Here is a 25207-nt window from a genome sequence, read left to right as displayed (position 1 = left end):
ACACCTCCACTCATGCTGAATAATGGCAGCCGATTACCATATTGATGATGGCGAACACAAGAGTGCATTGCTATGCGTACTACTGACGCACTCTGTAATGGTGGTCTGCAGAACATGCCAGTGCTTCTGCAATAAGAATATGCTATCATGTGGTGTTCTTGAAGTGCTCGCCTGTTGTTGGCTAGACTGGATTCCCAATGCCCCCAAACGAAGGATAACAAGATATTCTACTGGCAAACAAGCTATTACTCACACTCTTAATCACCCACAGCTGATACAACAACTGACAGAATATTTCCACCACATCATATCATCTAGTACTGAACCATTTCAGATGTTTAATCTTAGTTTGATTGTATATTGCTGGATTACTTACAGAAATAGAAATTTGAGACCCCCCCAAGTATGACGAGTATGCACCCAAGTATGAACCTGCATGGCATTCTCAGCATCTGGCTATCGAAATGCACTTATACAATAAGAGCCTACACACACCCGTGATCCTGCTGTGATCAAGATACGTACTATGCCTTTGCTTGCTCACATGGTGAAATTCATTATTAGCAATCCAAAATAATATAAACAAAAGGTTTATTTCTACATATACACAACTAGATCAAAACTTGACCTTCTGTTCTTCGTCCGAATGAAACATCTTCAGCTTTCCTATGTTGCTCAATATAAATATCAATAAATGTGCGAATTTTCTGCTTCACTTGGAGCGTGTTCTTGGCATCTCGTGCTATAATGGGTATGATTTCGTCAAAGCGCATGAGGGTTGATGGCCTGATGTCTTCATGCAATGAGGATGCTGAAATGCATAAGAAAAGGAGTTAGGATTGCATTATGCTGCATACTAATGGTATTTCATAGAAAAGATTGCAAGTGCACAAAATACATGAGAGTGCACCCCTGTTATCATGCAGCTGCTTATGCTACAGTGGCGCTCTGTTCAAGGTGGAGAGAAATCCCCCCACTTGACTGCTGGCAACAATTCTAATGAGTTTACTGCACACTTAACGAGCCCTTCAGCAGGCCCCGTCTTAAATTTTACTTTGTATACATTGGAAGTTGTAAAATAATCTAGGGAGCATTTCACCCCAAGAAATTATTTAATTGGCTAATTGTTAGACGAGGTAGAAGGCATTGAAATGTTGCGTTGCCATGCTGCAAGGAGGTGAGATTCACTGCAGCACTATCTTGGTTTGCCTCAAATAGTGTCTCGTAAATGACACTCTTTCTCTGTATTCTCCCATACCTGAGCCAAGGGACCGCATTACGTTTAGGTCATCAGGCCTGCCTTCATGTTTCTTTTTTTCTTCTTTTTTTTTTGCCGTACGGCTCACTTTCTGTGGCAGTCCTCCACACTTTGCACAGGATGATCTATCAAATTACCATGCTACAATAAGTGATCTTGCAGGCACTGCTTCTTACATAGGGGAATTTATGTGTGTGACCTTGATTCGACAGCTGGAAGTGTGGCTCTCTTGAGAGGAAAGGTGCCTGAGCCATGCTGCAGTTTGATACTTTCCAGACAAGATCGTTAGCCCATGATCTATGCAACGAGCTTGTCTGTTTGCAAGGATGAAGCATAGTGAGGGGCCCTTTAAGCCATAACTACTTACTACAGGGACCTGCATATTTCGCTTAAATATTTTGAAGAAATATTTTGCATTTACTGCTGTACTGTTCTTGCTCAAATTTCACAAAACAATTGCATTTTGATGTGTACATCATTCAATGTAACACATGGCACAGTTAATTGGCTGGTTTCAAAGAAAAATATGCAAAGTTGCCTCCACTTATAACGATGCAAGCGATTGCTGAGACAGCACTAACAAAAACTTATTTTGCCGCCTGCCAGAACCTATCCACAGTGGCTGTTCAGGAAGGGTTGCGAAGCGGTGCCTGCTCCTCTGGAACATTAAACCTAAAAAAATATTTGCCTGTGCCTTTGGTTGGAAACTTTCAGGATGCATATCTTGAAATCAGTGCGATCCTCACAATTCTTCCGAAGTGGATATGACTTTCGAAGTCGCTGGCTACAATTAGTTAATCGCATTGTGAGTCATAATGTAACTAGATTAAAAGTTCATTAGTGAGAATTTCTTAATTGATACAACTATGCATTGTTTCATATATTCAGTTTGATTTCTTGTACAAATATTGCATGCCTCAAAGGGTAATCCAGTTCAAGAAGTAGAACCATTCCACATGTCATGGGTGATACTTAAGAATTCTGTTAACAATAGAACAATAACTCGCCATCCCAGCCCTGCGAAAGTGCATGCCTAGCGGAGCTGTTGAAAACCACCACTACAACTGCTGAGGGGGGGGGGGGGGGTATGCAATGCTTTATGGCTTTAGAGTGATGGTAGTACATACTAGGGCTATTTTAGTGTATTCGTAGGAATGGGAGTAATGGTAATTTTTCACAACACGCCGCCACCTATAGCGGTGCTGCAACAACATTGAAATCAGTTGCTTGGCTGGTAATTTTATATACGAAAGGCTAGGGACAGCCCACCCGACATGGCAAGCTGGCGTCACCACGGAAGCTTGGGCAATAGGAACCTTTGGTGAAAAACGTATGTGGTGAGCACTACGTGCTTTGCTTTGCTATCACGAGCGCTTATCAGTTATGTTTATCAAATGCTGGTTTTGAGGTTGGTCTTTCTTGAAACGTATGCTGTTCTGTATGTTGTATGCCTGATTCCAAAGAATGTATGCACTGTTCACTCTGCCGAGTGCTTGTAGCCTCTGCCTTACACGGGGCTATGACCAATTGCATTTTTTGCTTGCTTACAGGGGTACGACTGCTTATGGATGTATGAGCCATTGATGATGATAGTTTTCTGCCAACAGACGTGAAAGAATCCCACGATCCTAGCCATATACAGCTTTGCTGTAAAAAAGACTAGATATAGTACTAGCGGTCGTTGACCAGAACTTGGAAAGAACACGAGAACCCACACTTTTTGTTTTAGCAGAGAAAGTCCATCCATAGACCACCAAACCAACGGGCAAAAGAGCAAGAAACTCACTGTCTTGTTTTTCAAGCTGCTCCAAAAGCTCTTCGTACTTCTCCATAGCCCCCTCAGTGTCCATTTTATTCACAGCCAGAATGGCTGGCTTGGTGAGGAGGTCCTCTTTGTACATTTCCAGTTCCTAAAAGTGTCATACACATTGATGTTGAAAAAGTGGGAGGGAGACACTATGGACACATCTCAATCATGCAATAGCATATGCAGTATAAGTATGCTGTTCATTACACATATTTAGTGCAACCATACTGTAAAATGATGTTATAGCCCTATCTAATTATAGTTTCTATTAAGAAACCGACCAATGCTCCACAAAAAGGAGATCAACAAATTTAATAAACAGGTTGCTCTGTTTCTTACTTCAGCTCAAAAAAGTAAATAAACGAAGGAATATACGATCTAAGGCTTAGTTTAAGTAAGTTATGGTCAACAGCACGTAATAATGCATGCTGCCTTCTACAAAAATGCCCATATTAGGGTTCTCTAGGTATCTGAATAAATAAGGAAATGACTGTGCGACCAGCCTGTAAATGAGAATTCTTCAGCTCCCCCAAGGTGTGACAATATCACATATTCCTTAAAAGGAAGCTTTAGCTTGGGTCCAACTCTGATGCTGCCTATTCAAATACATGTAAAATGCAGAAATGCTTTTCTGTGATAATGGCTGGTCAAACCTTTAATGAAATTTGTTGCCTTTCAGAGAAAATGTCAAATTACTATGAGTGTTGGAAGCAAAATTTTGATTTAGGGCCTGAATTTTTCATTAGAATTTTCGAAAATCGCTGTCTAAAAAAAAGAAAGCAGAAGCAAAAAGTTTGCAAATGTGTAGCTTTGCACCAAGCATAGATATTATTGTCCTGTAAGCTGCATCTGTTAGAGCATCTAAAGTGCACAAATTTGGTATATGAATTTATATCTTGCTGAAAATAGTTACTTTGTTTACAAGGGTTTTGCAAAGGTCCTACTCGCATATTAGTAGCATTATTAAGAGACTTGTATAATACATCAATTTTGTCAACTTTAGATGTGCTATTAGATGCAATTGACAGAATTTTGATATCTTCTTCAATGTCGAGTTACAGAGTTGTGAATATATTCTTATTTTCTGTATATTTGCAATTTTTTAGAATATTTATTTAAAAATATGCAGCCTAAATCAGAACTTTGTTTCCAACAGTCACTAGATTTTAGGTTTTTCTTATAAATGCAACAATCCTCATCAAATTTAATGGAGTAGTTGCCGAAAGAAATGGCTTTTTCTTTCCTATGTATTTAGATAGGAGCCCTCGAGCTACAGCTTCCTCTTAAAATGCTTAGAGGACACAGTTGTGGAGTTTCTTAACTCATAACTGCCACTTGCTTTTCAAGCTACTGCAACTGCACTATTCCTGGTTGAGATTTTCATACAGCCCACATCTATTTCTCAGCTGCTACTGGTTGTCCCCCCCTCAGCCTGCCACAGCCCTTTCCCTTGAGTGCCTTCTGTACATCAACTTGTGCAGCCAGGAGGAAAATTCCTCGCTACAAACAGCACACCTATGATGTCAAGATACTTGGTGCTGCACCACAGGACAAACAAACTGAGACATAAGTGCACTCTTTAGCTCATAACTGCTGGTTATCAAAAGATTTCGAGAACACTTCCAGTTACAACAAACATTTTAACGACTACCTCGCTAATAACAACACACCACTGGGACACTTTTAGGATGGTCACTCAAGCACTCAAATTAGCAATAATGCCTTCTCAGCAAAAGAAGGAAGCGGTTGAGCTAATATTTTGTGCGAGAAATTAGTACAACGCGAAGAAAAATAAGGTAGAAGTGGGAAGCGCTAGGAATTGCAATCAAACGGGCGAAACCTCTGACCTTGTTCAGGGACATGACTGTCTCGTAGGCGCTCCTGTACAACGATGACGTGTTAAGGCGGAAGCCGTTGATATCAACAATGAAAAGCAGCATGCTCGTCCGCTCAACATGCTTGAGAAATTTGTGGCCTAAGCCAAAGTTGCGGTGGGCACCTTCGATGAGCCCCGGCAGGTCGGCGAGGGAGATCTGCCACAGAGTCGCGACATATTAGTAGATTCATCAGGCATCGAGAAGACAAAAAGCTGTGTGGCTGCTTGCACTAATAGCAAAGTGCCAAGAAAAGGTCTACCCTCTACAAGTTTGCCTGCCTCTTCCAGAACATTTTCTCTAATATATTGCAAGCTTATTTCTAGAAGTGTTTAAATACATAGTGCAATTTCCAAATAATATTTAATACGAATAATTTCAGATAGACAGAATCTGAATATTGAATATTTTCAGATTTCCAAACAATGTGGAATATATGAAGTACGTTTGGAGTTTGGTAAAAAGAAAAGAAGCTTATATACAATATTTAGTAGACGTGTGTAATACTGTTTGCAACTGAACCTCCGGACAAGCCAGGCACTTGAAAGTGAGCAAGAGAGAGAATAAACATTTTTATTAGGTAAATGCAGCTAGGGAGAGGCGTCCTCATTCCAGAATGCCTTGAGCTCGGGCCGCGTCCTGGGCCCTCGCAATCAGCCGTTGCTGATCCTCGAGGTCGGAGCTGGCCAAGGCTCTCTCCTAAAGCTCGTTAGTGGGCTAAGGGTTCGGATGATGTAATGGTGCCACTCTGCAACCCCCTACTATGTGCCTGAGGGACCCGGGCTCTGCGCAGAAGCGGCATTGCGGAGAGAATTTTGTAGGGTCTATGAGGTGATTTCTGGTTGGGTGGGGGAATGTATTAACCTGTAGAGCTCGGAGGAATCGCTCCTGCTCTCTAGGTAGTGACATGTGTGGAGGTGCATATGTTCTGCGGGTTAGCTTGTAGTGTTGTGTGATGTCTTGGTAAGAGACTAGAGGGTGCATGCGCTCGGGTTCAGATTCCTCGGCGTCGGCTCGGTGGGTCAGATCTCGAGCCACGTGGTTGGCGACCTCGTTGCCAGGAATGCCATGATGAGCTGGCGCCCAGATGATCATGACTGATCTCGTTGGCGACTGTTGATTGATGATCCGGAGTGTAGTGGCATGAATTCTGCCGCTAGCAAAGTTGCGGCACGCCTGTTGGGAGTCGGTCACTATGACTTCAACCTCTGTTTGGGAGAGAGCGAGGGCTATGGCCGCTTCCTCGGCTTGGAGGGGATTGTTTCGTGTGAGCGAAATGCTGCTCCGATGTTCTGTGTTGACGACTACGGTGGCTGTTGTGGCTGCGCGTCTGGAGTAAGAAGCCGCGTCAGTGTAGGCTGTAGAGGGTAAAGTTCCGTATCGTTTGTGTATGGCCAGGGCGCGGGCCTCCCTTCGCTCTGCGTGGTGCACTGGGTGCATATTGCGAGGTAGAGGACGTACGGTGATGTTTCTCCGGATGGCATGGGGTAAGCTCACAGTCTGAGGCGGCGGATGGCTCAGAGGGGCAGAGAGCCCCAGGCGTAAGAGAATGGACCTCCCTGCTACCGTAATCACCAGCCTTGTTCGCTGACTGGATAAATGTGCCTCAACTGCTTTCAGACCATGAAAATGGTTGTAATGAAACAAGGATAATGGAACACATCCCCAGATGAAAGCACAGTGTTGTGTTCATTGAAAGTGAGAAGTGTTATACAACAGATCCACACATAAACTTAGACATGCAAACATAGTGAGATTGGTCAAACAATAAACTGAGACAACAAATTAGTTGAATGAATGCCTAAAGGCGAGTCATTCTTACTCTAAATTATTCAGCGTAAGTTATCTGTCCTTATGCTAGGCAACTGGTGCCTTTGTGCAGCAAACTGCAGTTCTCGTGCAACAGAATCATTCGGAAAAATGTCACTTTTGTCATTATCTCTCCCTTGAGACTTCAGTGCGTTGTTGTCTCTTAAATTTGAAAGGAACAAATGTCGGGCAATTTCAAATAGTGAATTTTCTAAGAAAATACAAACTAAATAGCAACAGCTATGCTATTCGTATTCGAGATTTCAAATATATTCACATACGTCTACCTATTCACAACCATCTTACATGTCACTGCGCATTCATCATCAGCATAATGTTGCCATTCCTATTTGTTAGGGATGTGCGAATATTCGGAAAGTTCTAATATTATCCAATATTATATTTTAATATTCATATTCGAAAAATTGACAATCGAAAATGTTCGAATATTTGGTTGTATACAAATATACGAATGAAATCGAATATATTGCTGGCTATGCGGGAGCAAACACGGTTCTTAGCATTTGTTGCTATCTGGTCGAAGAATATTAGGACAATTTTGTACTGCATTTTGTGACAATTTCGTGCCGATAGCGAAACTTTACCTGTAAATTGCACTTAGCCACTAAACGTCTTAATATTGCGGAAAAGCCAGCCTCTCAGCAGCAAGGAGCATGGGTTTGTAGGCAGTGAGTGTGCACTTTCCTTGTTTCTTTATTAATTTTTTTCTTTTTCTGAAATGCCACCACTAATTCTGAGCTTATTGCTTGAAAGTTTGTGCGATGAGTGATTACTGGTACAGGGTCAAATGCCTCCGAGTTTACAGGCATATAATGCGGTATACTAAGGTACGGGCTAACGAAGACCGCTAGTGGGAATTACTAAATTTTCCAAGTTAACATGAGCCAAGTAAACAATGTTTTAGTATAACCGCTTACTAGTCTAGTTTTTAACATTGCCATGTAATTTCAATGTACCAATGTAACAAATTAACTCAACTAGCTAATAGATGCATGTGCATATCATTATTTGAAATTTGATTCGTATTTGAACATTTCGATATTCACACACCCCTACTATTTGTAATAAAATAGAGTTTTGTTAAAGTGACTCCAGCTAATTCACTCTGAGCCAAATGTCCCGGCTAGAGCCCATACATTCCTATCGGCCCAAACTTCTGTTATTTCAATCTTGAAATTTCCCTTTGCAGGATAATTCAAACTGGACTACCACCTCTTTATTTCATATATTATGCATAAAAAATATTGTGTGTCAGTACATCCTTAGTACAGAGTTATAGGCCCTTTCTCTGCACTGCAAAAGTGATCAACAAATGCTAATGCAGTAAGCATTGGCATGCATTCGACCATCATCCTCATCATGGCCAGCATATCTAAGTGCGCTGCAGGACAATTTTCTCTTTGAAAAATCCTCAATTACTCCTGCATTGCTTCATCTAAAAGACATCCTATCCTATGTGCACAGATTTCTTAATTCTGCTGCTATAACTAACTTTCTACCACACCCAACCCACTGTGCTCTCTTACAACTTGTTCGGTCATGCTCGCAGAACTCTGATTCACTTTTCTGTGAATTGAACAGTCTGCCCAGCTCCAGTTCTTTCTTTCAATAGCATTAGAGCATCATATGGGACAGTGCAATATATGAAGGTTCGAGTTAATGCCATAGTTACCACAGTAACTGTACTGTGAACACACAAATGCAAGCTTGAGTGAATATTAGCTTACAATACTCAATCAAGTAAGCAATTCGATATCTGCTTTTGCTCAATTTCCAACATGTATTAGGAATTCTTGAAGTATTAAAAAGTAACGAATGTAAGTTCTAAACATGTACAATCAACAGTTTTGGTTTCGGTAAGCAAGTCACATTGCCTTTTGCAAGGCTCACGGCCAAGACAAGACAAAGATGAAGAACTAGTTAACAGTTGAATATAGAATTTTTGGGCCTACTCAATTATTTGAAGATTCCTGCTGCACGATCACTCTCTCTATTCGACACTATTACTATATGCTTCAACTTTGCCTTAAACGAAGAAATTGATATTTGCATGAACCTACACAAAGGCAGATTTTTTAAAGTGTTTGCAAATAGGAAAAATATTTTTGTAAGCGTATTTGAATTGAACTAGAAAAGACATCAACACAAATCTGCTTCTGGACACATTACACACTGCCATCAGCGCGCACTGTCTGAAAAAGATGTAAATGTGCAAGGTAAAGAAGTGGCGGTCGAGGCACTGGTTACCAAAAACAAAGATCGTTCCTGCAGCAGTGCAAGATGGCTTGATGCTTGTCTTTCCTACATGAATACAGACCAACAGTTCAGATAGATTGCTCTTTCTGTTTACAGGACATGTGTAGAAATTTTGATGTATTGAATTTAAACAAAACTGAGCCCGTTTTGTAGCTCCATAGGCAAAATGTGCTGATGCTATAACACACCAGTATTTTAGTGAGGCGTTCCATTCTGGAGCTTTCCACGAAACAGGCTACAAATCTGAATGAAGATGTAAAAAAAGATGGGCTAGAAATTCATAAAAATTACGCAGATCCAAGCCACATGTTGCCATCTCCCTGGATTAAAGCTTTTGTGAAGTGGTTACTCAAATGCTACAATACTAAATGCGGTGCATACAATTGTGCTCACTGTCATCTATGCAGCACATAAGGTGATGCAATGTTTACGTTTGTGCACCTTACCGGTCACAACTTTGTTGTGACGCAGTGTTCATGCTGACGAGCTACGCCATTCCCAATCTAAGCCTAGATTGAAACAGCAGTTCACACGATCATGATGCACCGGCACAATGCAAAGAAAATGTTGACACCATGTTTTTTTATGCACCGAGCAGCCACATTGTGAAGCTGTACAAACTCACCGAAGCTTCCATGCTTTCTAAGTTCACACGGATGCACACTGTGAGACATTGACGTAGTGACGTCACAAGGACGCAGTTGACGATTATGGAGGCAAGAATTGCAAGGATAGACGTACGCTGCGAGAAGTACGACACAAAACACAGAGGCAAGGTAGACAAACTTTGCTATTTCAGTTCTATGTCCATGGCCTAATAGAAACTGGTGTACACTCGCGTGCTCTCGCGCAATTGTGTCTCACACGCACAAGCTGCGTGACACGAAGCAGCTGCTTATTGGGCGAGACAGCCGCAGCCACAGTTGGGAAAGCCCAAGAGGGCTCACTAAAAACACTTCGCTTTAAAGTGCAAAGCAGCTATACTGTCACAAGGCCTGACAGTGACTTACCTGCCGGTGGTCAGCATATTCCATGATGCCAATGTTTGGGCTGATTGTTGTAACTGAGAGAGAGAATGAAGAAAGAAGAGCTTCAGCCACATGGTACTAGTCGGCACAAAACTGCAACATTTTTGTTCACGAATGCACTTCGATAAAGATTCCAATGTTTTGTGCACCTTGATAAGTCAACCGTGCAATCAAGCTTTTTAGCAGCTAATAGTTTACGACTATCAAGCATACCAAGTTAGTTTGCTCAAAAATCTTATGAACATAATTGAGCCATCAGAAAAAATTTTTAAAAAACCATCAAACGCAACACGAACAAAACAATTTGATTGAAGTTGGGAGCCGACAATCACTTCAGCAGTTTTAAGCCGTACCGACAAAATCCACTTTACAGCAGCTGTACGGCACGCGGAAAGCCGAAAAAAAAAAAAGTTCCAATGCACTATAGCAATCGGTATAAACCCCGCTGTGGTCACATCCATTCTGCTGCCTCAGCTTCCCAGCATAACCTTGGATATTGCTCAAAGTGATACAACCGCAAATACTATGTTCACCAAAGTGAATCGCTCTCTACAGAGCTTGATCAATGCAGCATTTTAAAACTTAGCTGTAAAGCCACGTGAAAGCGAGGCAACAAACTGATTATAGCAGCTTTGTTCATGAATGCCACATTTTGTGTTTTGGGACAACATGCATGCATCATGTCTGTAGCCATTAGGCATTTGATTCAACGAGTCCCTTATGTTGGTTCTGTCACAAAACACCTATGTGGTTTCGAGGAGTAGGTAGCAGTGGAGTGGGTAAGCGCAAGCAGCTACAAAAAATTGTTCAGCTACTTATAAACAGAACTTGTTGCAGGAGCATTGCATTCAACAAAAACAATTTTATTTGTGGCAAAAGTAGTCTGTTATTTTTGACCTTTTACCTGATTTCATGGGGAATTAGTCTTTTTCTTCAGAGTCAAAGATGTCTTCTTTCAATTTCAAGATAACGGAGAGCGAGCACTGTAGCATCTAGAAATGAGTGGCGACATCCTTTTTCTTGCTGATAAAGACTGCTTGCATAATACTACCGCTGTCCTCAAGAGAGAGGGCATTGCATTAGTACTATGGCATCGTGTCACATAGTTCCATATTTTGTGCGTGCCTTGCCTCAGTGCTTGATTTGGTGTTTTTGCTGTTGCCAATGCTCCCTTGTTTAACATGGCAAGTGATGAGCATTCATGCGCTGACATGTACACGAATGCATACATCTTGCACATACATACATGCATACATGTATGTATGTATGTATGTATGTATGTATGTATGTATGTATGTATGTATGTATGTATGTATGTATGTATGTATGTATGTATGTGCACACTGAACGCATACATATTCCACGCATGCATAAGGCAGTACTTTGCTATGTAGAGCGCGATAAGGTGCACCAATAACTGCACCCCCAGATGTGCTTGACACCGTTCGCGCCAGCTCATGGCCTCCAAGATCTGCCGGTACGTCTTGGATGCCATGAACGGCTAAACTTGCTGCCGCCGTCGATAATACTGCTCTTGTTTGGCAGCCGCTCTCTGTCGCATTGCCCTCAATTTGAAAGGTACATTGGGAAACAACCACATGTGACACAGCCATTTGACCACTGGTGCCCCCAGTATCTATTCACTGCCTCAGTCTTCCTTCGCAAGAAGAGTGAAATTTCATTACATGGAAATCATGAATAAACACCATTTCTTATATTAAGGTCAAAATGCATGGTGTCTTATGGACATTAGGGTGTAAATAGTTACGCTCACATCAACAATTATATTCCATTAATGTACATTATATTGAGGTTTAACAGTAGTGGGCACCCTGGCAATTTTATAACAATATCGCGCGAGCACTGACCATACGGCACGTCAGCGGCCTAGTAGCGATGAGGGATGGAGAGATTGGCAACTTCATGTGCAGTCGTACATGGCGAATTGTAGTTTGAATGTATTTTGCTACGTCGTTCACTTCAAGAATGCCCCTCACTGCTACAAGGCCACTGACACATTGTGCGGTCGATACTCACACAATATTGTTAAAAAATTGCAAGGGTGTACATTGCTGCGAGTAAATAAACTAAAAATAAAAACCTCCAAGCACTGACGTCTAGAAAAAGCCTTTTCAGAGCACAAGTTGTTACAAACATTTCTTCCATATCCAAGTCATGGCATGCATAACTACTTAATGGTTAAAACTAACAGTGCGACAAATACGAAGGCATGCGACACAACTCGAGTATTGACCATCAACTGTAAATTTATTCAGGAAAATAGCTTCATGCGCATGCTTTAGTGCACATGAACATGCAAGGCAATGAAATGAACTTGCAATGTTATGCGGTTAAGATCAATAAACATATAAAAAATAAGAGAAAGACAAAAGCTGTAAAAACACAAACAGAAAACTTTGCGATCTTAACGATCACCAAAACTCACTCAAAGACTCAGTGTATTCCTCACACTTTTGCAACTTTAGGCATGCCATCGAATCCCCACAGATCCCACACTGACTTGCAACCCAGACCAATTGATGAATGAATTAGGTGAACCATCAATTAAGTGAAGTGGAGCGTTGTATACAAAAGGCAAACCCAAGTTATGTGCGGCAGTCCTTAAAAGCCCCACCCCCCCCCTTAAGAAAAAGATTTCGCTTTTCATATTGAGATTATTGCAAAAGAGTGATAATCGCATGCCACGCTGGTTTCATCGTGGTTTTCCTTACACCCTTCCTGTTACTCTCGTTTTTTTCCATAGCTTATCTATTTGTATTCCATTGTCAAATTCACTTAGTTGCCTCGCACGTTCATGCGCATTAAGATGCATATTTGCCTACCTGTGAACATTAAAATTCGTAAAAAATCCCATTCTTCTTTCAATGCTTTACTAAAGCATATGCCTCTTATGGGATGCATAATATGTACAAACTTTGTTAATACAGTGAAAGCTCGTTAATTCGAACTTTAATAATTTGAAGTTATGAATAATTCGAACTGTACGATTTGGTCTGGCCAAGCTCCACAGAAGTCTATGTATAAAAAAGCCCGTTAATTCGAACGCGAGAAGGTTCCCTCACGGATAATTCGAACTACGCTTGCCTGGCACACGGCCAGAGAAACACGCTTACTGCCTACACACAAGGCTGTATTGCCTCCGAAACTGAGAGAACGGCGAGAGAAGGCAAAATCGGGAAAAAATCTAACCGACGCAGGGTCAGCCAGAAGGCAGCGGCAGCTGCCGCCTCTCCGTTCTACGTAACCTCCGAGACTTTTTGCCCGTTGCGAATCTCGGAGGCTTTGCAAATCTTGTACAGCTGCTAATGTTGTGTGGAGATGGCACGGTAAGCGCCAAAACACAGCGAATCAAGTATGTCGCAGCTGCGCTTGCAATCAAGAACCAACGAATCAGGGCCTTCGCCACCTTCACATGTTCAGCGTCTTTGTCTCGGCAGTCTTAATCGGTTGTGCACCTCTGTTTTCAGCTTAGGAGGTATCGGCCATCGCAATTTATTGTGATGGTGTTAAGCCTCGGCTAACGTTCGTTTTGGTGGACATCGGTGGTGTGGCACAGTCGGACCCAGAGCTTCGACTTGAAGATGGCGTGTGCCCGCGACGCCATCACTTTCTGACACGCCAAATTTCAGACATGCCCTGCTGCTTCCAAATCACAGTGTACTGTTGCTCTCCTTTACTTTTGTTAGTTCGAACTTTTGTTAATTCGAACTGAAGTGGCTTCCCCTTGCGGATTGAATTAACAAGCTTTTACTGTAATAGTTTCCCCTTAGGCAAAGCATGCAACCAGAAACAAACTTGGAACATCAAAGGCTGACAAGCCACATGTTGTTTTTAAGATCACTGTACTTTTTCGGCAACTTTGCTGTTGCCAATTTAGTCTGTTTCAAGAACTTGTCTGCAGAATGAACTTGCTTGAAAAAAGTACTCTTTCACTATCGGAAGACTTTCGACACATGGTCCAGTGACTGAAGAGCAAGACTTTTTTACAAATAGAATGAATTCCTTTCTAATACTTGACTCAACATATGTAAAATCATAAAACGAGAACAAATTCATAAACCTTATGGCGCATGTAAGAGAGCTGGCATGTACAAAGGTCTGTTTTTTAAATAAATTTCCAGTTGATAGTCACTGCTTCTGCTGTGTTGCTTGCCTTCATCTTTGCCATGCTATTAGTTTTAACCATGAACCAGCTCCTGGTTACTATAGTTACTTGCTGCAGAAATTTGGGCCTTGTCAATTACTACATGCTGTTGCTGTAGTGATCTCAAAAGCTAGCCAACTGAGACATGATGGGAGCACTTCATGAACGCTTTGCTAACCATGTTAGCTGGTAGCTGGCTCAATGAATTATTTGCCAATCAGGTGACAGCAGCCTCAGTGGCACTCTTGACAGACTGTGTTGTCATCTCATAGTCCTGTTGTCTATACTGTTCAGTATGTCAATAGTCAACCAACTACCGCAAATTATCACTCATGTACAATACTACTACATCTATTGGTGATTTTCAAGATTCCAAAGCTCCTCTTCATTGTGAGGTTGTTTGTTGTTTTCTGCTTTGGAGGACACTATGCCCTTCTGTGCTAGTGATTTTCAGCTTGTGGAGGCATTTTCATAGCTTTGAATATCGTATCACTACCATAACACCTACAAACCTCTTGGATAATTAATCATACATACAAGATGGTACACCAACATCTTCGAATGGTTAAGAGGCGAGGAACAAACTCCAGAGCCAACTTTAAGACAAAGCCAATGACAAGGTCTAAAGTGGAGCCAAATACAAAGCCACTGAAGAGATCTCACGTGTAGCCAAACACAAGGTTGCTTCTACATAAAAGGTGCTAAGAATGAATAGATTTCACTTATAGGTCAGGTTCACATATTGGCTGGCCTTGCAATTGAGACCACTTATTTTTTAAAGAAATAAACATTGACTTATACATTGAAAATAGAGCATTTTGAGCATAAAACGCAGTTGGCATACATACAAGGATAGTTGGCAACCTTAGGTGCCGCTCTCGACAGTGCCCTCAGGAGTGTTGACTTGCCAGCATTAGGAAAACTGAAAAGAGAAGTCAACACACTTCACACAAGAGGCTTCACGCACTGCAACATTAAAGGGTCACTAAAAAAAACAAATTTAGTTGCACTAGTTAATTAGCCTTCTGAATCAAAGAAAGGAACTCCCTTACCATGAAAGAAGTCTTCATAAACCAGAAAAGAAAATGAAAACGAAAGATGGGTGATGACACCACAATGAAGTGTAGACGCCGTCATGGCAGATAATGCCATGAATTTTGACAGCGTTTAATCAGACCCAATAAACATTTTGTTAGTAAAAATGGACCACATTCTATTCTAAAGAGCCATGGACTGGACTTGGCAAGTTTTGGGAACATTTGCATCAGCAAAATGGCACGAATATGACAAAATACTTTGAAATCTCTGATGCCACGCTGATGTACCAGTGCTGAGGTTTCAGTGCAAGAGTTAAGAAAGATAGAATTTTTTTCCCGTTTCCTGTTTCAGTAACAAACATTTTTGTGCACAAGTAATGAAAATAAGCATTTGAAGGAATATTTTACCAGTGCACACCTCTTCAGTGTTTCTCATGAGTGTTCTTTCAGGTGCACAATTTCAGGAACGGAAAAAGCAGTGCAGACACAGAGAACCAGTTATCATAGGGGTACAATTTAAACCTGTCATGAGACTACTGGCAGTTCTATTTACTATTAGTAGTCTAGCTTCTATGGCATTTAATTAATTAAGATAAGTAAAGATCTGCCAGATGATTCATGTGGTTTAACCTCCCAAAGCAACACACTGGGGCAATGAGAAATGCTGCAGTAGAAGGGCCTGTATTATTTTTGACCACCTGGCATTCTTTAAAGGCCAAGGCCAACTACAATGAAATTTAACTTTGGCTAAATTTGTTATAGATGAATAGTACTACTATATACCATAATATAACTTCCGCAGCATCTTAGTGGGGTTTAATAAGCTTGATTTTGGGTGCTAGATGGGACACGAAAGGACAGGCCCACACATACAAAGTGCTAACTACTGTAAAAACCCGCATATAATAAGAGGTTATTTTCCTATTATTAGTGTCCCAAATGTTCAATTCGTACTATATGCGGATCCATACAAAAATTTCAGTCAGAAATTTGGGCTAGAAGCTTTGGTTTCGTTATTGCTGCGTGGCTATGGGTTGACTTCGTTATTGCTGTGTGGCTATGGCTTGGCTTCCTTTTTGCTGCGTGGCTACAGCTTGGTTTCGTTATTGCTCTGTGTGCACCTTGGCAGCACACATGCAAACCACACTTCGTGAAGTGCATCTTTTTAACGCGATAGCGTTAAGGAGCTCGTGTCGCAGAAAAGCCGGTGTCGTCGGCATCCGCGGCGTTGGCCGTTAGTGATAAATAATGGCAGGCGCTTCATAAATAAAAAGCAACTTCCAAGATCGGCTCGGTGGGAATCGAACCAGGGTCTCCGGAGTGTGAGACGGAGACGCTACCACTCAGCCACGAGTTCGATGCTTGAAGGCGGTACAAAAGCGCTTCTAGTGAATGCGGTCTTCCCTCAGAAACGTGCCGTAGAAAGTTATACTGCGATGTATATCGGTAATTATGAGCATGTAACTTACAGAAGTCGCACTTACACCAGCAGCGAAGTACGTTTCCGCTACATTTCTTCTGCGCTTACCGCACACGCAGAGCCATCTTGCGGCAAACACAGAAGACCCCCTCCTCTCAATGCACGGCGCTGCCCCGACAGGAGGCGCGCCGCGCGCGCATTGGGTGCCAGGCGCGTCGCGGTCCCGACTCGTCTCCAATGACGACGCTTCGCCGTGCTCCCGGTTGCAGAATCAAGCGCCGTTCCTATCTTTAGATTACTATCTATCTATCTCTCTGCCCGTGCAGATCACGACGTTTGGCTGGCGTAGATCGTTTCCCCTCCGAGACACCGAGTTCTTTGGTTCGTTCCGTTTGCTCAGGCGCACGTTTCGTTGTCGCGCCGAACGCTGCGTTGCTCGATGCTCACCGCGTGATAGGTGGGCGCTAAGTCCGATGCGGGGCGCCTCGTAAGTGATCGCTGTGCCGTAGCGCATTGTCTTATACCCCTTGGCGGGTCGACGGGAACGCTGTCACGTTCCACTCTTGAAGGCGAAGGTTAAGCATCCTCCAATTTTTTATTCCGCATTGAAGGACGAAGATGTCCGGACCACGAAAAGAGTACTCGGCTGCTTTCAAGATAAAGGTTATTTTAGACGAACAGGACATCGGCAACAGTGCAGCCGGGAGGCAGTTTGGCATTATTGAGGCAAGCATTCGCGGATGGCGTCAACAGAAGAAGCCCTTTTCGCATGCAACGGAACGTGAAGAAGCTTTCGCAGCCTGAAGAGTGGGTCAGTCCCAGAAATCGAACTCACTCTAACGGCTCTAACTCACTCTAACTCACTCTAGCGAGCCGCGCATCTAGCTGTGAGCATGGAGCTCATGCAGGCAAATGCTTAGGAGCTTGCAAGAGAAAAAGGGCTACAGAGCTCCGCCTTTAAAGAGAGGAAGCACTGGATTTATCACTACATGTGCCATGCTGGATTTTCCTTCCGCCGCCGAACTTCGATTACGCAAAAGCTGCCCGAATCGTTCGAAGAGCTGCTTGTGGCTCTCCAGCGCCACATTAATTCGCTGTGCAAGTCCAAGAACTTCCAGCTAGGGCAAATCGGCAATGCTGACCAAATACTGGTTTATCTGGACATGCCATCGCCCCTCACCATGCACGAAAAGGGCTCTAAACAAGTTTATGTCCAGTCCACTGGCAACGAGAAAATGCAAGTCACTGTCATGTTGTCGTGCACGGCAGACGGATGCAAATTCCCGCCTTATGTCGTCTTCAAGCGCAAGACAGTGCCTAAAGGTGAGGAGCTGCCAAAAAATGTGGTCGTGAGATGCCATGAGAAAGGCTGGATGAATGAGAATCTTGTGCACGACTGAATAAAGTCCGTCTCGTTTAGGCAGCCCGGCACACTGTTGTTGTTCCCGTCCATCCTCATGCTGGACGCATTTCGTTGCCATTTGGCTGACTCAATGAAGAGGCTGTTGTGCGAATCCGGCACTGAACTCGTAGTTATCCCGGATGGGATGACGTCTCGGCTGCAACCTTTAGATGTTTGCATGAACAAGCCATTCAAAGACGCAGTCAAGCGGTGTTACACAGATTGGATGCACTCCGGTGAGCCTGCAGTGACGCTGACCGGACGGCTGAAGCAGGCTTCGCCAGACACATAATGCAAGTGGATTGTGGACGCATGGGCCAGCATACCAGAGGACCTTGTGTGTCACACATTCAAGAAGTGCACAATCTCGAACGCGCTCGATGGCACAGAGGATGAGTACCTCTGGGAAGATGTGTCCAACAAGGAACTATCCAAAGAGAGCACAGCTGAGGAAGACAGCGATTGAAGTGCGGAGTGAAATTTCAATAAATGTTTTCCTAGAGTTTTCCTAACTCGCATTATACGCAGATAAAACTTTCTCTTTCCATTTCGCGTCCCAAAAATTTCGCCTCATACTATATGTGGGTTCGTATTGAACGCGGGCTTTTACGGTACTAACAGATTTATTACTGCAAGAAATGGAGCATAGTGCAATATTAGTGCTCTCACAACGCAAGCCTGATCACGTGACAGTGACGGCTATGTTCATTGCACCGCTGCAGCACTGCATCAAGAAGGTGCACCTTATGAATATAATGTGATCAAAGTGTCGCTTACACACATGGGACCTTTCTTGCTGATGAAGTGTGCCTCTCCAATAGTTCATGCGTTGCTTTGTTGTCGCTCCTGCCCAGAATATCGACTCGTGAAAGCACTGTTCAAATGCACAGGCATTGGAGTGCATGCTAAGATGCCAACATCCAATTTACTTAACTTGTTGACATGCTCACTCAGACAGCCGGTGTGTGCCTGTTTGGCCCACACAGGGCTTGCTGCAGCTGAAGGGTATCTCGTAGACAACTTCCACAACGCAGCGCACAAATTCCTCGGCATGATGCCTCAAACATCTTAGTCTCTCAGTAGTTGCGGTACAAGGACACAGGTGGGCTGTTGTGTTGGGGGTGAAAAGAACAGTAACTGGATGCCACTTTGTTTATACTATAGCTAACTTTGTGCATGTATGGCACAACCTCAGGTTTAGTGGCGTCAGTTCCTTTGATGTCTGATTGGCATTGCGAGTTGAAAGGAAGCTCGATGAGGACTCACCTGCACACTTCAAGAAATCAGTCAGTTTCTTATAAACTTTCTTCGAAACAACCAGCAAGTGCTTTTTTTCGAGTACAGCAATGTCCACAACGAGCTCACTTACAGTGTCGCTTGCACAGACGAGTCTCCAACTGTTGTTGATGCTATGTAGCACATCCACGAACGTAGGCACAGGAACGGCAGTATCTGTGGTTGCATGAGGCAGTGCCTTCTTGCACATCCTGTCCCAAGGACGGTAGCGTGAAAAATCTTGTGTACCCATGCGTAGACAGAAAGCTCTGAACTGTGTGCATGAAGATGGGTACGTGATACGATCTGCGAGCCTACCGGTGCCTAATCGGTTTGATCTTGACACGTGCTCTCGCACTATCCACACACACTGGGGCAGTATTCTTGGGTGATCACTTTCAATGGATGGTGTCAAAGCACTCACAGCAGAACCTTGTTAATAGGTTTTCGAAAAAAATGAAAAAAAAAAACACCTACGAACCGGGAAAACATACAATCCGAAGACACTAAAATTTGGCACATTCAACTGTAGCTGACATCGACGTTATGCGAAGTGTTTTGCATGTCATTGCAGCGCATGACACCAACACATGCCTATCTAGTGGGGCCCAAGTGGCCCGAGACACACGTTGACGCTTTTGGGGCTTTGGCAAGCATATGTTCATGCTCCTAGGATTCTTCATGGGTTATCAGCTTCTTTGGGTGGAGCATTTTGGCAGGAACTTTTGATGTGCGTGGTTGGCGAGAACGGTTGCGGCACCACAAGCTGATATGCAAAGAGCTCGTGGGGCCTGAACTACCCGAGACACATGTTGCTTTAAGACAGCGATGGGATACCAAAACAAAATCAAACCAGTAGGCAAGTGTGAGTGTCAGTCAAAGCCAATAACATTGATTTTCCAGTGTGACATGGGTATTACAGTCAATGACTGATTTTTGAGAGATGCCCAATATTGAGACGCCTTCGTTGCACCACCACGAACCCCATAGTGGCAATGTGTAAGGATGTCCAAAGTTTGGGATGCTGAAGCCCTTTGCCCTTCGATTTTCCAGACTTTCTGTTGTGCCTGCAGGTCTAAAACAGCATTAATTGAAGCTACCACAACTGCCATTTTGATCATCTCGCAGCCTGAAACCAGCACTCTCGATCGTCGATCTGCTAGCAGTTGTAGCCACTCCCGCCACTGTAGCCATTTGTGTTTAGCCACATGGAGTTTGGTGCACTGTTGTCTGGTAGTTTTGTGCTGTCGTGCGTCTTGAAAAACCAGTCCTAGCTGCTTCGATGTTCGCTACCAAGCTTCGTGCTGTTCGGTGCCATGTTTTGATAGAAAGGATTAGTCGTGGTTGGTAATGGTGCCAACTCAGTTTTCATCAGCCTCGCCAATGGCTTTGAAGCATGGAAAGCATGGCAAGCGCTTAAGAAACATTGCATAATGCCATTCCCAAAAGTCAGCTTCGCCGCAATAAAGTGGAGCTATGCAGGCAAGCATATACAATGTATTGTGGTGAAGCATACCAAGATGGGAGAGAGGCTATTGTCACGGAACATATTATGTGGTCCTTAATTATAGATGCACACATCCACCATCGCCTATCACAGTACAAGCACTGCGATGCCTAATAATTGAAGTGGCAGATCTTCAAAGCTATTTTGGAAGTGGCAGTGGCAATTTGATCCCTTGAGGGCAGTAAAAGGCATGCATTCGTTTTTTCGGACATCCTTGTGGTCCCGAGGGACATTGAAAAATTGGATGTTGACTGTAGTTCATTTCACATGCTCACTGAAATCTCAACCTATAGTTAAAAGTTTTCTCACCCCACAAAGCCCACATCCGCGATGAGCTTGAGGCTGAGAGTGATGTTGTCAACCTCGCCTCTCTGTCCAAGGTACTGATTGCTGGGGTTGCCCCCCTGGCCCCCTCGCACCACCAAGATCTTGTCATCAGGCTTGATCAGGTCTCCTGGACATGTCAAACGTGGTTATTTCGCTTTCCCAATGTTAATAAGATGAAATTGGCACACACAGAAAAATGCATCTGTGATTGTGCCAAAGACGGCACATTATAGCCTTTCACATGAAGAATCAACAAATATGGAGGGCTCATTGTTAAAGTAACGTTTTTGAAGAAAGTGCACAATGACATACCAATCAAGTGATTCTGGCCATTGTAGACGGATACTCCTATGGGGACTTTGACTGTGATGTCTGTTCCTGGACTTCCAAGGATTTGCGTTGCCCTGTCATCGAGAAACATTTGCACCATGAAGAAAGATAAGAAGCTGCACGAATTAACATAAAGTGTATATATATATATATATATATATATATATATATATATATATATATATATAAGGGTTATTTTTTTGACACTGTAGGGAACTGTCTAGCACACTTCTTTTTTTGCCTTGCATTCGTTTCATTGCCGTGGATTCTCTCACATAATCACACTTTCCTAAACAAGGTGAGGACACATACATATCCATTTCCCATGTTGCTGCTTACACGTGGAGGGTTAAAGGGCCTCCGAGATATGGAGCGCGCTCGTCAGCAAAAATTCTCTGCTCAATCAGCTTGGTGACAGAGCCAGGGCAGCGCTGGCAGCTTCTGCTACTTGCACGAGTATTGTGAGCACACGTAATAGTGTTCCTGCTGAGCTGCTGCGTGTACGCACTGGCCTGAGTGGAACGGACAGTAAGCATCAAGCTAACTTTATACCTTTCACAGACCCCCGTACTATCAAATGATCCTCAACTTGAAACTCTTCCTCCCCTTCAACCAGTTGAGCACAGCACCACTTCAGGGCAGAAGAGGGCACTAAGCTTCTCAGGAATCGCCGAGGGGCGTCAGTGAAGCGCAGTGTCCACTTCTGTCAATACGCGGCATGGCCATTCACTTTCTCAAGTCTAGGAGGAGTGCTGAGTGGAGGAGCATTCTAGAATATGGGGGCGAGTTCTGACTTAACGTCGAGGGTTTCCCATCGGTGGCATATCACGCACCATCTAGGCAAAATGCCTACAACATCACTAGTGGCGCTCCTCATCACGCCAGTGTTCTCAGACGCTTGCTAGTTGAATACTCTTTGAGCAGTTCAAATGCTACGCTAAACTGTGCCATTGGTGTCAGTACCTTGCCCTTCGGGCAAAACTGTTGAGTTTCTTCAAACCAACATAACCTGAATAGGTCATCTAGACCTACATAAAAGTACAAAAGTTATTGCGAAGGCCTTCATGGCAAAACGAAGTTGCAATCATCCCCAAAATACAAGTTTCGTCAACAGTGGACCTTGCTGCACATGCATGAATGACATCAATGTGTTACCACAACAGATATAAAAGTGAGCAGCGAAACATGTGGCTTTTAGTACATGCGGCGCCATCTAACCAGGTCCGTGATAAATCGCTAAGCATACGCTGTCAAGTTATGGAGTTCAAGGGTATGTGTCCTGCTTTCATCTTCTAGACTGTTGACCATATTGTAAGTACTTCGATATCACGTCAGCAGAAGTACTGGAAGGATCTGTTTTAATACAATGCTCGTCAATGACAGAATGTCTTGCGTGCAAGGTGAAAAAAGAACAGGCGAAAAAGAAAATGGGATCTTTGCCCGCTTCACATAAGTTTATGCTCGGTCATCATAACGGTGGTCGAAAGCACACTTGGTTCTGCAACTAACTTGCTATTGTGTCCGTGGCCTGCGTTGACACGCTTGTCGGGATACTCTTTGACAACATCCCTCAGCTCAATTTTGTCGCTGGCCTTCAGGTACACACTGCCACCGCTGCCGCCGATTCCACCGTAGCGTGGTAACCCTGAGCCGCCTCTGCCGGCGTGGATGTTCAGGCGCAGACGATCCATGAAACGCTTCACATCACGCAGTGGTCGGCGCTTGGCTGACTCCTGAACAACAGATACGTGTTCATGAAAAAGCATCACTAGCAAATAATGCTATCACAAGTATATGTACAGTTTCTTGAGCAGAACGGCAGGAATAAACCGTTGCTAAACAAGAAGAGTGTTTAGCAGAACTTGTTTTCAGGCTAGACGGTTCAAATTTAAGGGAGTACAAGGGGCAAATACGTAATTGCGACTTTTGCCCAAAAGATGTCTAACAGTTTCAGGTTCCTTTACCATCTAAGATTGTGTCAAAAGAATTTTATCCTCATCAGCACAGTATAAATGCCAAAAACAGTGTTTTTCTCACAAGCCAGTGACTCCACACAAACGAGAATTTCCCAATTTCCTGCTGCTTCACCGCATTTCACTCATATGCAGCTCAAAGGTGGCTTGGGAAAAAAATAAAGGTGGCAGCTACTGCCCCAGAACAAAGCTGAATTGAAGAAGAAGGTCCAATGTATGCTGCAGGAGAATTTTAGTTACAATAGATGCAATCTGAATAAGATGACAGACTTTAGAAGTTTCGGAACCATCTTTCTCAGTTTATGTTATTTCACAAAAGTTTGTAATTGCAAAAAAAAAAAATATTGTTCTCGTATATTAGGAAGACTTATCGGTAGGTACTTAATGGGGATGAAGTTTATGGGGAATGGAACAGTGGACTCAAATAGATTCCACAATTTCTTAATTGAAATTTTGACCGCAAGGTGAAAGTTCAATTCCTAGTGAAGCTAATTATGCCATTTTCTTTTTAAGTGAAGATTGTGGAGGTTGAACAAAACAGCTGCACTGTGGCACAGTTATTGGGCCTTTCTAATAATATGTCATGCATAAGAATTCCATATATTTTTGCCATTTTATAACAATAGTGTTTGGACTTACAAGTCATTTCAACATTTGAAAATTTGTAACTATTCCAGAAATTCTTCTACATTAATAAGATTTGGCACATGGCATTATTATATATATATATATATATATATATATATATATATATATATATATATATATATATATATATATATATATATTGTTTTGAACATATCCCAATTTTTTATCAAAGTCAATTAAACGGCACAAAAGTTCGCTTTCGCGGGCCGTGTCCCCCATCAAAGCAATAACCGTAGTGTTAACACGACATATACAAACAAGGTGACAGGACGAGTGGCCATACTGTCAGTTTTCTTGTTGTCATCGCGTTGACACTGAGGTTAAGTTTTAAAGCGCACTCGGCCGGGCTGCTTATTCGGGTCATATTTCTCTTCCGCTTTTATAACGTCTGGGCTTGAGAATGAAAGGTGTCAGCGGTGCGGAGTAGTTTGGTTTGTGTATGTGTGTAGAGAGAGAGAGAGAGAGATGAATTTATCCCGCGCACGCGGATGCATTTCGCAGCTGTGATCATTTGGGGCGACTCCGATTTGCTTTCAAACTACGATTACTCAGGAAGTGCAAATGCAAACCCCACATGTCAATACGTACCGGAAAGCTTTCACAATGAACGCTTCAACTCACGGAACAGCACTTTTATGTCCGGTGTATCCAATCTCCTTGAACGGAAATTACGGCGTTTTCTTAATGGCATGCTTACGGTCATAGCCATACGCATCAGCACTCGGTAGGTAAGCAGCTGTTATCCCCACGATTACCCTGCTAAACTCCGTACAACTGAAGAGCGTTAAACGAATTTACACGCCACATGCAGGCAAGGATCAGTTTTTAGAGTCTGCTGCTGGTGAAACCGTCAGAGCGCCAAGAAACCAGACCCAAAAGGACAGGGAAAAAAAAAACAGGGAATATACACGTACCTTAGCAGCATATAAGCAAAAGGTTGTCAGCACAACCATTATCGCTGCCTTAACAAGTTTAGTCCAGGCTATCAGTTGAAGCGCACAAACGCGCAACAAAACGCACTCGCGCAGTTTGCATCGACCGCACGCTCGCGTCCTCGCGTCTGCTGCGCA

The 25207-nt window shown here is 43.1% G+C and overlaps 2 protein-coding genes across 5 annotated transcripts in view; one reads left to right on the top strand and one right to left on the bottom strand.

Moving 5' to 3' along the window:
* CROT (Carnitine O-octanoyltransferase) overlaps positions 1–25207 on the top strand; it is a 150765-nt gene that overhangs the window by 27057 nt on the left and 98501 nt on the right. The window lies entirely within an intron of this gene.
* LOC135901434 (GTP-binding protein 10) lies at positions 575–25207 on the bottom strand. Of its 2 annotated transcripts, none has more exons than XM_065431232.1 (9): positions 25052–25207; positions 23026–23249; positions 21499–21590; positions 21169–21313; positions 15067–15140; positions 10036–10088; positions 4913–5098; positions 3045–3168; positions 575–811 (listed from the first exon to the last, which is right to left on the bottom strand). In XM_065431232.1, the coding sequence occupies exons 1-9, from the start codon at positions 25088–25090 to the stop codon at positions 612–614; spliced, it is 1137 nt and encodes a 378-aa protein (XP_065287304.1). In that variant the 5' UTR covers positions 25091–25207; the 3' UTR covers positions 575–611. The 2 variants fall into 2 exon arrangements, with proteins under 2 accessions (XP_065287304.1, XP_065287305.1); XM_065431233.2 differs by lacking the exon at positions 25052–25207 and adding an exon at positions 24726–24948.

This window comes from Dermacentor albipictus, chromosome 1 (genome assembly GCF_038994185.2).
Source record: "Dermacentor albipictus isolate Rhodes 1998 colony chromosome 1, USDA_Dalb.pri_finalv2, whole genome shotgun sequence".
NCBI classification, from domain to species: Eukaryota; Metazoa; Arthropoda; class Arachnida; order Ixodida; family Ixodidae; genus Dermacentor; species Dermacentor albipictus.
Note: the sequence above shows the minus strand (reverse complement) of the source record. Positions and strands in the feature narration are given on the sequence as shown.

Coding starts and splice junctions, on each gene's coding strand:
- LOC135901434 (XM_065431232.1), bottom strand. CDS start 25,090: ATGGTTGTGCTGACAACCTTTTGCTTATATGCTGCTAAG. Junction 21,591..23,025: donor GGCCACGGACACAATAGCAA/GTTAGTTGCAGA, acceptor TCTCGATGACAG/GGCAACGCAAATCCTTGGAA. Junction 812..3,044: donor GCAGCTTGAAAAACAAGACA/GTGAGTTTCTTG, acceptor TATGCATTTCAG/CATCCTCATTGCATGAAGAC.